Source organism: Sminthopsis crassicaudata, chromosome 3 (genome assembly GCF_048593235.1).
Source record: "Sminthopsis crassicaudata isolate SCR6 chromosome 3, ASM4859323v1, whole genome shotgun sequence".
NCBI lineage: Eukaryota > Metazoa > Chordata > Mammalia > Dasyuromorphia > Dasyuridae > Sminthopsis > Sminthopsis crassicaudata.
Genome location: NC_133619.1, coordinates 83,520,452 through 83,536,979, shown reverse-complemented (window position 1 = coordinate 83,536,979; position 16,528 = coordinate 83,520,452). Strand labels below are relative to the sequence as shown.

Here is a 16,528-nt window from a genome sequence, read left to right as displayed (position 1 = left end):
TGCTGAGTGACCAATTAAGGCAATTGCTTCATCATCTCAAAGTTTTTCAGAATGAGTCAAATATAACCAGATGCTAGTCGTTCCCAACATATAACTAGCGCTATATTGGCCAGAGCCAGGAAAGGCACTTCTGCTTATGGGCCTTGGGATGACCACCTTATATATACATGAAAATAACTGAACAACCACACACACACATACACATACATATATACACACATTTTATACTTTCAGTGTACTTTCTTCAAAATCCTATGAGGGGGCAGCTAGGTGGCGCAGTGGATAGAGCACCAGCCTTGAATTCAGGAGGACCTGAGTTCAAATCTGGTCTTAGACACTTAATACTTCCTAGCTGTGTGACCCTGGGCAAGTCACTTAACCCCAGCCTCAGAAAAAAATAAAAAATAAAATGGGACAAAATCCTATGAGGCACAATCCTATGTGACATCTATTACAACCCCTCCATTTTATTTGTGAAGAAATTAAGGCTCTTAAAAGTGTTTTTTTCTCTTGCAATCTCATTGCTCAATCAACATGGCTGTTGGTCTACACTTTCCACTATACTATATTGCCTCTAAAAGTATAAAATAAAATAAATATAAAATATAAAAACAAAAATATAAAATAAAATAATTCACATTTAGATGATGTTTATAAATCACTTTCTTCTTGACAATTTAGTGAGCACCAGCCCTGAATTCAGAAGGAACCGAGTTCAAATCTGGTTTCAGACTTAGCACTTCCTAGCTGTGTGACCCTGGGCAAGTCACTTAACCCCAGCCTCAGGGGAAAAAAAAAAAGAAAGAAAGAAAGAAAGAAATTTTAAAAAACAGGGGCAGCTAGGTGGCGCAGTGGATAGAGCACCAGCCTTGAATTCAGGAGGACAATTTAGTGAACTAGGTTGTCGAAGTATTTTGATCCTCTATTCACAGTTGAGTAAACTGGGGTTCAAAGCATCTAAATGCTTTGAATTCATGTCTTTTGACTCCAAAGATGGTATTATTTTTTTCTAACCAATTTTCATGCCCCCACAAAAACTGCGAATTTTGTTATGTGAAGATAACCAAAAGGTATGACATTATTTTAACCCAAATACAGTTTTTATAAGGAAAATAAAATACATTGACACAAAATATGCAAAATACAGGATGTTTCAAAAGTCTCTTAAACTTAAAGATACTAAAACTTAAAGTTGTAGTAAGACTTTTGAAACATGCTATGTAGGTGACTAAAGAATTAGTGAAGGGTAACAATTTAAAATTATTTCCTTAATTTGCTAATTTTTTAGCATGAAATGGTTTATCAGTTTCTCAGTAAGGATTAAAGTGTTGATTCCAAGGCATTAACTCTAATCCAGTGTGAATAAGTGATGTTATTCCTTCCAATGACAGACATTACCTGTAAACCTTTTCATTGAAAAGGCCATGTTTTATGTCTCGTCTTTCCCCTCCATGTAGCATTACCCCTAGAGTGCTGCTATAAATAGGCCTGCAACCGCTGCTGCTGTTCTGGAGGCAGCTGAATTTCAGTGATGGGAGAAGACATTCTGGCACAGCAGTTTGCAGGATTTAACTGTAGTCTTTCTGGATGAAAGATGCCAGAAATCTGAGTTGCTTCTATTTAATCAAGATAGGTATGAATCTTCCCCCCAGTGGTTCGGTGATTACAACAATAAATTATTGTTAGGGGAAATTGCTTTGCTTGATATAATGACTATAATATCACTTTATAGGAAAAAGTGAGACTTACTTCAGGTAGTGAATGATATCGTTGGTAGTATGATGAAGAGGACCGGGGACTGAATGTATCATTGACGTTTTGCTTGGAGGTGAATGTGTCATTGATGGTTTGCTTTTTAATAAGATCTTCAACATCTTCTACCAATATCCTAAGAAATTAAAAAAAAATTATTAGTTGGTTTCCAAAAAATTTTCTGTGCCTAGGGAAAACAAAACAGGCGTATTTTTCCCAGAAAAGACTACCATATTGCCTAAGACTACCTCCCAACTGCTACTGGTTTACAATTATCCACACCCTGAGTTCAAATGTAACATAGACATTTCCTAGCTATGTAACCCTGGACAAGGCCCTTAATCTCTTTATGCCTCAGTTTCCTTTTCTGTAAAATGTGGTTAATAGTAGCCCTTCCTTCCAGAGTTGTCATGAAAATCAAATAAGATATTTGTGAAGTATTTACTGTTACCACCACTAGTATAACTATTATTAGTGGTATATTAAACATCACCACCACGACTAGTATGATTACTACTACTATGATATCTACTATCACTACTATTATTATGTTCAATAGTTCCGTTTAATTGTCATATGCTTTATAGCCTGCAGAACACATTAACAAATACGAACTTGTTGGCTCAAAATAACTCTTTGAGGTAGACAGAGTAGCAATTGTTATGCACATTTTCTAGATAAAAGAAATTAGAAATAAAGAAAGTTCATTGGTAATAGAAGGTTTCTCATAGAAAAGTTAGCAAGAAGAGGAATTAAGTTTCATTGGACAGGGACCTTTATATTTTCTCCCTCAGCACCTAGCATAGTGCTTTGTACAGAACAGGCATCTAATAAATGATTATTAAAAGAATATTACAAGCAGGAATTCATATAGCCTTTTAGTCATTCATTTGGACATAAATAGAATGCATTACCTTAAATCAAGTCCATGAACTTGGTTGTTATTTTTAATTATTATTATTTTGATGACAAGATATCAATATATATTGGTTTCCTTTGATTCTGTGTATTTTATGTATTAAAATATTATTCTAAGAAGAGTATCCATGTTTCAACAAACAGTAAAGGTACTCATTACACACAGAAAAATTTCAAAATCCCTCTTCTCTGTGGTAGGAATTGACAGCCACTTAAAATCTGACAGTCACTCCCCACCAAAATTATTCCTTCCCATAAAGGCACTCTGTAAATAAGGGTCTTTTTATGAGGCATACATTGCAACTGGATTAACATTATTACCATTAGCACCGTTTTCAAATAGCACAGAGCAGAATCCCAAGGAAATAGACCAAGACCAGTTGAAGTCTGATGAGAGAGGGAGGCTCCTGATGGGATGTTTTTGGAGCACTGGGCTGGCCATTCTGGGAAAGGGATGAGGGCATTGGGCATCTGGACAAAGATTGGAGGAGGGGAGAGAATGATGTCAAATGGGGTTAAGGGGACACAAAGGAAAGTCTGAAGAGGCTCTATGACAAATTTCATCAGTCATATGACTTTGTCTAGGGAAGTATTTTCAAGAAAATTGGTTAATTTTAAATTAAGGCACAGTGACAGAATAAAACCCAGAATAAAAACCAAATAAAACCTTCAGTCCTTAATTTCTTTTTGAAAAAGTACACACTGAGGTGAAAAGAAGCTCTGTCTCCTCAGTTTTAACTTAGAATCTTAAAATGTCTAACCAGAAGGAGCCTTAGAGATCAGCTAATTTGAATATCCTCCTTTCTCAGGTGAGGATCTGAGATGTAGAAAAGTTAAGTGACTTTCCCACCCAAGGTTTTACAGTAGATTAAATGAATAAGAGAGGAGTTTGATATGGTGCTTCTTCTTTTCCAACAAGCAATGGTAACCCTACCTGAATATGATTTTATTCTGGTTTAAAAAGGTTTTCACTCTGTCCACATAAGAATCATTGACATAGAAATGGACTTCTTCTGACTTTTTAATGAATTCCACATCATCTGGCTTCCAGAGAACAACCTGCATTTTTCACAGTAAAAGACAGACACATACTTTATTACTCTTCAATACATGGAAACATGAGCATAAGTTGACAAGTGTCCCCAAGATACTAAAGCAGTAACCATGTGAAGCCCTACTATAAGTCGACTTTTTGTCACTGTTGCCATTGATGCTTGATTCTTTGTCTTGCCACTTTTGTCTTGCCAAGTACCAAGGCCTGATCTTGCTACCTTAGGTCTCCTCCATCCTAGACTAGGCCCCAGATCATATGAATAGTCTCTCTCATCCAATGGAATAAAGAAGTCTTTTTGCCAATAACCTCTGTGAACTTTTTGGTATTTTATTTCATTCTTCAGAATTAACAATTGGCATAAAACGTTTTGCTATAATCTCTTTGAGCTCTTTGATAATTTATTTTTCAGAGTTTATTTAATGTCTCAGGACAAATCCTTGATTTCTACCCTAGTTATGACTCTGCAAGATATCCTTAGTCAACATCCAAATATAATCCTTGGTGAGATGATGAAGAAAAAAAGATGTTAAATGAAGAGAGAGGGTGACAGTCTGATGACATCTCTCTGAAGGCCTGAATTCCAACTCAATGCAAAAAAAATCTGATGTGAATGCCAATATGTAATAAAATTTTCTTTTATCCTTCTGAACAAACATATCAAGGGGATGTGAAAAGCGGTATAGGGAATGGACCTGTGATTTCATGACAATAACAATACCCTAAGAAAGACCTATCAATGTACCTTCTTTGTAACTTATAGTCCTGGAGAATTTCTCAGAGCATTGACTTACCCAGGATCACACAGACAATATCGGTCTCAGGCAGAGGTGGGAAAAGTTAAGTGTAAATACACAAAATATTATATAGGAAAAAAACACTAAATATGAACTTGTCAAAAACAATTAATGTAAGGGTCATTGTGAGCAAAATTACCTCAAGTGTCATTATCATGTCCTGGAGAGTTCTGATTTGTCTAGTTGTTCGAGGGAGAGCAGTTAAAACCTTTCCACTGGAAAGAAATAACAGGTTAAAAAATATTAAAGGGGAATTTCATTGTCCCAGCAGTACCTGAAATCTAACATATACAAAACTAAACTATCACCTTTCCCAAGATAACTACTCTTCCTTCTATTCGCCTGCAGGTCTCCCAGTCATCTAGACTCAAAATTTGTTATCTTTGATGTTTTCTTCTCCTTCCTTCCTCAAACCCAAACACTTATCTTCTCTTCATACCCTAGTTCAGACCCTCCTTACATTTAACCTGGACTATTTCTTTCCCAGTCCTTTCATACTGGGAGAAATAAACTTACAGATAGAAACCAACCTGGATTTCTCCAGTCTGAACTCAGATCACATAGGACTTTAATCGTTGAACAAATGAACCATTGATAGCGGTTGCACCATTTGGATGTCCTGATCCAACATCAAGGTCGTAAACCCTAATTTTTGATATGGGCTCTCAAATCATAATAGTCTCCTAATAGATCTTTCACCTCCTCTTTAGTCCTTCTCCAAGCAATCATATATACTTTTTTAAAATTAATTTATTCATTTACAAAGCATATGCATGGGTAATTTTTCCAACATTGACCCTTGCAAAACCTTTTGTTCCAAATTTTCCCCACTTTCCCCCCTACCCTATCCCCTAGCTGGCAGGTAGTCCAATACATGTTACATATGTTGAAATACAGATCATATATATTTTTCATGTATTTTTTATTATAGCTTTTTATTTACAAGATATATGCATGGGTAATTTTTCAGCATTGACAATTGCAAAACCTTTTGTTCCAACTTTTCCCCTTCTTCCCCCTAACCCCCTCCCCCAGATGGCAGGTTGACCAATACATGTTAAATATGTTAAAGTATAAGTTAAATACAATATATGTATACATGTTCAAGCAGTCATTTTGCTGTATAAAAAGAATTGGACTTTGAAATAGTGTACAATTAGCCTGTGAAGGAAATAAAAAATACAGATGGGCAAAAATAGAGGGACTGGGAATTCTATGTAGTGGTTCATAGTTATCTCCCAGAGTTCTTTTGCTGGGTGTAATTGGTTCAGTTCATTACTGCTCTATTGGAACTGATTTGGTTCATCTCATTGTTGAAAATGGCCATATCCTTCAGAACTGATCATCATATAATATTGTTGTTGAAGTTATATAATGATCTCCTGGTCCTGCTCACTTCACTCAGCATCAGTTCAAGATCATATATACTTTTGCCAGATAATCTTACTATGAACCACTGAAATCACATCCATAATCATTTCACAGTGTCTATCAAAATTAAAAATAATGAAATTATAATTTTCAACCCCAAAATCTTTTCAAAACTTGAGTTCTACATTAACGGATTTCCATTGGATATTTCCACTTCTGAATGAATCTACCTCAAATTCAACATGTTCAAAGTCGAACTTATTTTCTCCCCTAATTTTATTCCTTAAAACTTTCCTATTTCTATTCTTAGATACTTTCCTATTTTGTGGTCCTCGTAGCCAATTCTATATCCACAATATCTCTCTACACTTAAATAGACACCATCTTTGTTCAGGCCCTCACCTAGACTATTGTGACAATCTCCTAATTGCTATTTTTGCTTCCAATTTCTCCTTTTTACACATTTTGGTATTCAAAGTCCTGTGCCAGTGGCTAGGGATACAAAGAAAGGCAAACTTGCCTTGTAGAAAGTCACAATTTAATGGGGGGAAGACAACATGCAAACAACATTCAAAAAAATACACACGTAGGACATATAAGAAACAAAAGGAGAAAGGTACTCGAATTAAGAGGAGTTGTTAAAAACATTCTTCTAAAAGGTGTTGAATGAATCCAGGGAAGTCAAGAGAGGAAGAAGAGAAGAAAGAACATTTCAGGCATGGGAAACAGTCAATGAGAAGGCCCAAAGCTGAAAGATCACTCTCATTCTAGCCATTTGTTGCAGGAACTATGAGGAAACTAGTATTTCTGCAATGAAAAGTATAGACTGGGTTACAAAGATATAAGAAGACATTAAAAGTAGAAGAAATCAGATTTACACTTTTTCCTTAACTCAGACTTTCAAAATGTGTTCTTCCTTCAAGGCTCAGCTCAGAAGGTGTTTTCTCTGTGAGGCTTTCCCTAATTCCCTATCCCTTCCTTGCACTCCTCTTGTTTGTACTTTTCTCTTTATTCAATTACCCTCTATTTAATTTTATGTTTGTGTGCCATGTTATCCAGCAGAATGTAAGCTCTTTGACAATAGGAGCTTGTGTTTTTTCTTTATATTCCCTGACACATAGTACAGTGCCTACACATAGTAGATAACTAACAAATGTTTATTGATGCAAATTTAATCAAATTAGCCTATCATCATAGGATTTTCACAATTTGATATCCTCTTAGGAAAGTTTCATGGCCCAGTTGAGTGAAGACTTAACTGAAGATTATAAGACTTAGATTCTAGTCCCAACTTTAGCACTAACTATGAAGTCTGAATATATCATTTTACTCCCCTGGAACTTAGAATCCTTAAGTATAAAATGAGGAGGTTGGACTAGTTGATCTCAATCTCATCTATGTCTAAAATTCTATGAATTTATGATTTTATACCAACCCATTTTTATCTCACACCATTCATTGTCTTTCATCAATATTCCTTGATTTCTCCCCTTTTGCTAAAGTATTACAGACACCTAGAAAATCCTTCCTTATCTATTTTCTATCTGGTTTTTCTTTAAAGGCCTCCACAATCTGGCAATGATCTGCCTTTACATCCTCCTAAGCATTTAATGCACTGCTAGATGGCTCCAGTAGGAAGGGCAGAGCAAGAATATTTAAGCTCATATTCAGCCTTAGACTCTTACTAGCTGTGTGACCCTGGGCAAATCATGTAATCCTGTTTGTCCTAATCTGCAGGAAAAGGAAATAGTAAATCACTGCATTGCCCCATAGACAGTATGATCCACAGAAACACAAGGAGTTGAACATGACTGAATGATAACAACAAGCTTTTAAAACACTGCTATGCACAAAGTGTAAAATATTTACAAATGGTTCATTAAACAAATAAACAAATGAATGAATGAGTGAGTGAATAAATAAATAAGAAAATGAATGAATGGATGAATAAATAAGTAGATAAATAAATAAATGAATGAATGAATAAATAAATAAATGAAAGAACAAATAAATAAATAAATGACTGAATGAATAAATAAATAAATAGAAAAATAAATAAATAAATAAGTGAGTAAATGAGTAAATAAATAAATGAATGAATGAATAAATTAATGAATGAATGAATAGATAGATAGATAGATAGATAGATAGATAGATAGATAAAAGAAGAGAGAGAATCTGTGCAAACAAAAATCTCTCTGCAAATCAATGTTTAGCACGGTCCTAGGCACACAGATGACACTTCATAAATGCTTATTGATTGATTGGCTAAACAAAAAAAAATAAAATAAAATAAAAAAAAAAGGAAACATCATACTAGTTTCTCTTTCTGGTCTTCCAAGCAAAAACAATCAAAAACACTTTCTTTTTTCATTTTTTTTTTTTTGTTGTTGTTGTTAAGTGACTTGCCCAGGGTCACACAGCTAGGAATTGTCTGAGACCAGATTTGAACTCTGGTCCTCCTGAATTCAGGACTGGTGCTCTATCCACTGCGCCACCTAGCTGCCTCCTAAAAGAACTTTCTTAATACTTTTGTTGTAAAATCAACAGATCTCCAATGGAGAGGGACCCTCTCTGAATTAAGACTTTAGGAGTCAGAATTGAAGGAATATTAATTTAATCCAATTGCATCATTTTACAAATTAGGAAAGTGATATACATAGAGGTGAAACTGACTGTCTCAAGGCTACATAGGTAGTGAATGACTCAGAAGTTAGGATTATGCTTTTCAGAAGTACAGGCAGTACTGTAATAAAATAAAGCCAGACTGAGTTTCTCCTCCAAATGAAGGCCCTAAAAGGTATAACGGGGTCAGCATAGTAGAAGGATATTGCAGAATAAGAAGATTCCAAGACCTGAAGTAAGTCTCAGAGTAAGAGACTAGTTCAATTAAAGTCAAAAGCATAACTTAGAGGGATATAGAGCATTACCTGTCTGGGAAATCATGAAAATGGAGGCTTGGAAAGGACCCCACCAATGGGAAAAGAGGGCTGACATGGTGGAGGGATAATGCAATATATTCAAAGAGTATTGAAATTCAATAAGAAAAAAGTAAAAAAAAAAAAAAAGATCCTTGGGGAGATGAGTTCTGGTATGAGGGCTTTTAAGAGGAAAAAGAAAAAAGAGGAAGCGTAGAAAGGAGAAAGAAGGTGGGGTCAGATTTGTTATTTCTCATAATTAGGGTACACAAAAAAGAACATACAAACAGAAGAAGATGTGGGAAGAGGTGATATCAGAGGAACCTCATTATTATCTGAAATGAAAAGATGTTTGAATACACATATGTAAACAATGTGGTTTATTAATAAAATTAAGTTCAGCAAGGAAATGAATGAGAATATGTGATGCGAGTTAAAAGGAAAGATATAACTGAGGAATGATAGAGGTAAGCAAAACAAATTTCCTGATCCTGAAAGGGAAATTAAAAGAGGAAAGGAAAGAAAACTATTAGAATCCAAGAGGGTGGTTTACATTTCCTCTTAGATAATGGGAAATTTTTTTCTTTTTTTTTCTTGTCATTATTATTTTTTATTATAGTTTTTATTTACAAAACATATGCATGGGTAATTTTTCAACATTCACCCTTGCAAAATCTTCTGTTATAACTTTTCCCCTCTTTCCCCCACACCCTCCCCCTAGATGGCAGGTAGTCCCATACATGTTAAATATATTAAATACAATATATGTATACATATTTATACAGTTATTTTGCTACACAAGAAAAATCAGATTTAGAAAGAAGGTAAAAATAACCTGAGAAGAAAAAATCAAAAAATGCAAGCAACAGTAACAAAAAGAGTGGAAATGTTATGTTGTGGTTTATACTCATTTCCCAGAGTTCTTTCTCTGGGTGTAGCTGGTTCTGTTCATTACAGATCGATTGGAACTGATTTGGATCCTCTCATTGTTGAAGAGGGCCACGTCCATCAGAATTGATCTCATATAGTATTGTTGTGGAAGTGTATAATGATCTCCTGGTCCTGCTCATTTCACTCAGCATCAGTTCATGTGAGTCTCTCCAGACCATTCTGAAATCATCCTGCTGGTCATTTTTTACAGAACAATAATATTCCATAAAATTCATACATCACAATTTATTCAGCCATTCTCCAATTGATGGGCATCCATCCATTCAATTTCCAGTTTCTTGCCACTACAGAAGGGGCTGCCACAAATATTTTGGCACATACAGATCCCATTCCTTCCTTTAAGATCTCTTTGGGATACAAACCCAGGAGCAACACTGCTGGATTAAAGGGTATGCATAGTTTGATAACTTTTTGAGCATAGTTCAAAATCACTCTCCAGAATGGTTGGATGCATTCACAATTCCATCAACAATGTATAAGTGTCCCCGTTTTCCCACATCCTCTCCAACATTCATCAAATAATGGGAATTTGTTAAATAAATTGTGATTTATGAACATAATGAAATATTTTGTTCTGTAACAAGTCTATAGATGATTTCAAAGAGTTCTGAGTAGAATGAACTGACAATTATGAACAATTAATATAAGGACTGTGATATTGTAAAGAAAAACATTTTTGAAAGAACTAAGATCTCTTGATAAATTCAATGACCAGTCAGGTCTCCAGAGCATCTTTAATTAAGCAAATTACCTACCCTCTGACAGAAAGAGATGATGGACACAGTTTGCAGAAAGATATATATGTCTAACATGGCCACTGTGTAGATTCATTTTCCTAGACCATACTTATTTGTGACAAGAAATTTTTTGCCTGTCTTTCACTTAGTTTTTAACTAAGATGGAAATGGAACAGAGGAGAGTTAGCAATAGTGATGCCAAAAAGAAAAAAAAAGAAAAAAAAAGAAAGAAAAGATGCCTTATATAACATTTTTTTAAAATGCACAGAAGAGAAAAAATTTAAGAAGGAAGCATAGGCAAGCAAGAAATTTTGAAAATAACAAAGTTTTATAAAATATGCCTTTAAAAAAGGAGGTGGTAAAAAATAAAGATTATGGGTTAATATAGAATATTTTTATGTTCTACTGGGTATATAAAATAATATTTAAATTAATAATTTTAAAATAATTTTTTTAAAAAGAAGAGTTGTACTATAGGAACTAAATGAACAGAATAAACTGGTCTTTATGTGATCTTATTTTCAGTAGTCAAATACAATATGGTCTGATCTAGGGGAAAGAATACCTTGTTTCTCAACTCATCTTTGACACTACACATATGACTTTTGGATAGGACATTTAATTTCTCTGAGCCTCAGTTTCCTCAGCTGCAAAGTGGAAAGATGATCTCTAAAATCCTTCATAAGCTTCTCTCTGAATCTTATGAACATTGTGCATTTCTTCTCTATATATATTTTTCCTTTCATTTCTCTCTCTCTCTCTTTCTCTCTCTCTCTCTCTCTCTCTCTCTCTCTCTCTCTCTCTCTCTCTCTCTCTCTCACACACACACACACACACACACACACACACACACACACACACACATACACACACACACACACACACTCCCCCTTCTTCCTTTTCCTCTCCCTGTATCCTCTCAATCTCTCCTCCCCTCCCTCTTCCTTCTTTCTGTTTAACTGTGTGAATTGCCTTCGCTGCCAACCAGCACTTGGGCAAGCATTTCCCAGTACAATTAATGGCTTTGTTTACAAGGATCTTGTTAGCATTTTATCTCTACATCACAGCAGGAAACATAATAACCAAAAAACAAACCCCAAAAAAGCTTTAAGAAGAAGTCGGTTTGTTAGCTCTTTTCAGTAGATTTTATAGTCTACTCTTGGCAAGCAACTCATTGAAACTTCTTGTTCATAATGAAATAAGAATTGCTAGAATTTTTGTTTTTACTCTTTGTTCAACAATATATCATTTTAGTAAGAGAAGCATTCAGAGGAATTCAATAAGGAGTTGATTTTCACTTTAGGGAAAAAGTTTGTAATCTCATTTACAAACAAAGTTTCCTTTTGGAGGGAAGGGAACCAAGAATCATCAATGCAATATAATGTCACAATTCAGTTCATTGCCAAAGACAAGATCTTTCATTTTCCCACTAACTCTGAAGTACTGGCCCTTTCATAATCATGTATTATTTGGAGCAGCAGCAAAAGGATATTTTGTGTGAAACACCAAGAAAAGCAGCTTCAGGAGAAAAACAATTCTGAGGACCCAAGAGAGAAAACAGACTCTCAAATAAAAGTACTGAGAAGACCTGAGTGAAAGCAATGCAAAATTAAAAATATTGACTGTTATTAGAGATGGTGGTACATTGTTTCCCAACAGTTAACTTTAAGATTGTTGTTTTTAGGACTTTAAAGTTTATTGCTGGGAAACTTTAAATCAAAGGTTTGGAACTATAGGATAACAATATATGGACTTGGTTTCCCATTCGAAATATGAATTTGAAATGTCTCAACCAATGTTAGAAACATGTGAAACATATGAAAAATCCCTAATTTAAGGAATTAAGAGTAAAAAAGAGAAAGGAGATCAGGAGACTTTTTTGATGTGCATTTGTTCATATGTCTTTTTATACTTATTTGTATTCATTGTGTGAAGTAGGGAAAGCCAGAAAAGCAACATCCATTGTTGTCTTTCCAAAGGTGTCAAAATTGGCCAAGTAAGGAGGTAACCAGATTAACATGTAATTGTGAAATATTTAACAAAATCAGTAAAAATACAACATAACACCGAACAGATTAATTTGAAGTTTTCTAAATTAATACACAACCTAATCCATTACTATTTGAATTTGACACTATAGCTTGAGACAGGAGAAGCCTCTTAAAGGTTTCCCTTTGTTGTCTTGATAAGGATGATAAGAAAATGATAATTTTCTATGAATAAAATGGGAGGAAAAACTCTCAATGTCTATGGAGAGCAAGATCTGAGTAGCTTTGAAGATATCCAGACTTTTTATTAAAAGTGTTATGCTGCTTTAGCTCCTAGCCAGTAGAACTGGGAAGTTCTGCAACTCCCAATTTTAGGATTACCATTAGCTAAAAGAGCTAACTCTGGTCCAAGGGATTCCAGAGAGAGAGAGCAAAGATTCAAGTGAAAGGTGAGCAAGCAAGGCAAAAGTTACAGAAAGGCACTCTGAATTTGCAGGGCCTTCAGTTATGCAACAGTTATTTGTGGGCATCATCTGTCTATCAGGTTTCCACCTAGGTACAAACTATAGGTGAGTTGCACAGACTCAAAACATAATCAAGACTTTCAAGGAGCAGCATTCAGGCAATGCTCTAAATCAGACTGTTTAGGGTTAACTGAAAATTTGCAGCTCACTAATCTGAGCCAATCCTGAGTTCCTTGAAAACCTGGGGAAATTGTAGGAATTGACTTCATCTTGTGACTCAATTCTGTATCTAGATCAGTTCCCTTTCTATTCAGTTATGGGTCCAATCCAATTTCTGTCTTCTGAAAAAAATTATTCAGGTTATGGGAATTGTGAGAAAGGTTTATTGTATTGTTTGAACCCACCCCTGATTGGTTGAGAAACTGGGATCACTTTTCTATCTGTTGCTTAGAGAATCTTAAATAGGTACCTTGGTTATTGACTCAGGTGTGAAGATTGATACAAGGAGTTTTCTCACAATTATACATCTCAAGCAACACATGGTTTTAGTTTTTCCTTGAAAATTGTTCCCATACTGATCAACCAGTTATTTTTCCCATGTTCCTTTAATTAAATACAGGCATGGGAGGTGGGGGAGACAGGAAGTGAATCTTTTTCTGAAATCAGAGAATTATACCTGTTTGCTCTCTCCCTCCCAATCTGAAAAGCCCTTACTTTTTTCTCCAATTAGAAATCAGATCACCTAATTTTGTATTCTAGTTTATGCCATGTTACTTCTTTTCTTTTAATATACCAAAAAACTGCTTCCATCTTTATTTGGAGGCCAGTGCCAAGCTGAGGAAGCCTAGTCCCAATTTCTTATGCAATCAACATGTATTGCTTAATAAATCAATATGCTCAGAAGTTCAAACCTTTGTTTCGTCTGTTATTTTAATCAGGTTTCACCCATCAAAGAACACAGTACTCAAAGCGCAGAAAATGTAGTTGACACCACCCTAGATAATACAGATTAGGACCTCTAGAAGTTGCAGAACCTGATTTAATAAAAAAGTCCCTATTTAGGAATTAAGACTGAAAGAATAAGAAAAAATGATAAAATAAGGAGCTATTGTGAGGACATACTTAGGATCTATATGACTACAAATACCAAACATTCCTTATGGAAATAAAAATAAACTAAAGAGAAATTGCAGAAATATTAATTGTTTATGGTTGGATTAAGTGAATATAATAAAATTGACAATACTATAATTTTTTCAGTGCCATAATCAATCAAACTATCATAGAATTATTTTATAGCACTAGAAAAAACAATAATGAAATTTATTTGGAAGAACAGAAGTCAAGAATATCAAGAGAAATAATGGGAGGAAACAGGAAGGAAGGAAGTCTATCAGTGCCAGATATGAAACTATAATAAAAAACAGAAATAAACAAAATGATTTAATACTGATTAAGAAATAGAGAGGTTGGTCAATGGAACAGATTAGCTATACAACATAAAGTTGCAAATGAAGACAATCCAATAAACCCAAAGACTCAACAAAACTGAAGCAAGAACTATTATTAGCTCTACTAATTCTAATAATAAAATTTCAAATTAATTTTTAATGCAGTATGTTCTTATACACAAAAAATGAATGTACCAATACTACAAATAATAAAAAGAAGCAAAAACACAGGTCTCAGAATTGTCTATACATCTTATTATGATGCTTATGGAAACCTTAATAGTTCTTGAGTTCTAAGACAGCAGTGAATTAAATGTATGTAAACACCAGCTATCATATATTATAAATCAAAGTTTTCAGACTGGGAAAGAACATTGGAGATTATCTAATAGAAATTTCACTTCACAAATAAACTCCCTCATTTACATTTTATAGAGGCTCAAACAAGTTAAATGATTTGCCTGGAATCACACAGCTAACTAGTTAATGGCAGAGCCAAGTCTCCTCAATTCCAATACAATGCTTTTCCCTCTACACAATCCAAATCTATATTACACAGAGGGGAAAGCACAGGGCTTCTTTCTAATCAGAAGATCAAGGTTCAAGTCTGGATTCTGACACTTTTCTTTCTATGTGATTCTGGAAAAATCACAAATTTTCGGAGACTATTTCTTTAGCTATAAAAGGGGGGTTAATAAAATGTGTACTACCCACTTCACAAAAAAGCACCTTAAAGGATTATACAAATTTGATCTATTACCTACCTTCTCCAATTTCCCCTTCCCCCTACTTCAATATCCCCTTTTCAAACTGTCTCCATTTAAATATGATACTAGGAAACATTCACTTCAGCATGAGAAGTTTTGGGATTTTAATTATTTTTTTTCTTTAAATACTATTTCTAATTCCTAGATTTTCTCAGAATCTTTGTTTTCTCTTCTAAATTAGAACTAAAACCACAATGATGACACTAAATCTAAGGGCATCAGATTAGATTAAAGCCTACTACTTCACTCATGATAACCAGAGTCATAACTAAGGTAGGGATGAGGGTTTTGCTCCAGGGAGATAACTTTAGAAAGTGCTGATAGAATTTGTGGTTTTCATGCATCAGGGAAACTGTTACACTTAGCACCTGATTAGCAAGAATACTAAGTTAAAATATGAAGCTACTAAATAGTAGTTCTTGATCTGTTGTCTCCCCCTATCAGTGTCCTCTTGAACAGTAGTAATTTTGTATTTTCATCCCATCCTCTTCAACTAAGGTCAATTTGTCCTGGGAGATTGTGTGTAATACTTGTCCTAGGCTTAAAAATTCCTTGTTACAGCTCTGGGAGTGATTAAAAAGGTTAGGAACATAGTTAGGAATCTGGCTGCATTTTTAGTGCCAGATTCCTAACTCCTACACACTAGTTTGATTCAATATAGGGAAAACTGGAAGAAAAAAGGAAACTTCTCACCACAGTCCAGGATCTACTGAGTTACCTCTGAAACGCGATGACATGCTGCTCCTGCCAGACAATAGCTAAAAGGAATCCCAGGATATAAAGCTTCATCTCAACAGGATTTTGAACTAAATCAAAGTAACCAGAGCAAAGCTGAAGGTCCAGTGCCCTGATCATTGATTGTGAAAGAACCTTCTTTACACAGTGGTTAAAATGTAATGTCATTTGTGATTTCACAGCAGTGACTCAGTCAATCAACACAAACCTCTTTAAAGAGAGGACAAGGATGGCATGTATTGTTAGTAGTACCTCAACAGTTCCATTTTGTCATAGTTAAGTCAATATTCTGGTTGTGAAGCTCAAAATTAGAAAGTTATGGTTGAATGACATTTTTTTTCTTAGCCATAAAATTTAGAGCTAAAAAGGACCTTAGTGATTGTCTATTTCAAACTTCCCTCTTTTCAGATGAGGAAACTGAGACCCAGAGATGTAAAGGGACTTATCCAAACTAACTGACAGAAGTATGATGTTAACCTTAGTCCTTGCACTCTAACTCTCTGCTCTCCTTGTAACTTTTAAGTCTGGATCCCAGAAGAGAAAGAAGGTAGAGAAAAGGAGTAATAACACTATCAGTATTATACTGGTTAAATTGTGCCCAAGTGACAATGACCAACTAATCTGTATC

General features: G+C 34.7%; 1 protein-coding gene across 3 annotated transcripts in view; it reads right to left on the bottom strand.

Annotated features, from left to right (window-relative positions):
* CPB2 (carboxypeptidase B2) overlaps nt 1-16,000 on the bottom strand; it is a 44,857-nt gene extending 28,857 nt beyond the window's left edge. For all 3 annotated transcript variants that reach the window (XM_074299108.1, XM_074299107.1, XM_074299109.1), the window contains exons 1-4: nt 15,884-16,000; nt 4,658-4,733; nt 3,605-3,729; nt 1,750-1,888 (exon numbers count right to left, since the gene is read on the bottom strand). In XM_074299108.1, the coding sequence (XP_074155209.1) occupies nt 1,750-1,888; nt 3,605-3,729; nt 4,658-4,733; nt 15,884-15,954 (411 nt within the window). In that variant the 5' untranslated portion in view covers nt 15,955-16,000. The remainder of the gene's footprint in view (nt 1-1,749; nt 1,889-3,604; nt 3,730-4,657; nt 4,734-15,883) is intronic.
* Between the last annotated feature and the right edge of the window lie 528 nt (nt 16,001-16,528).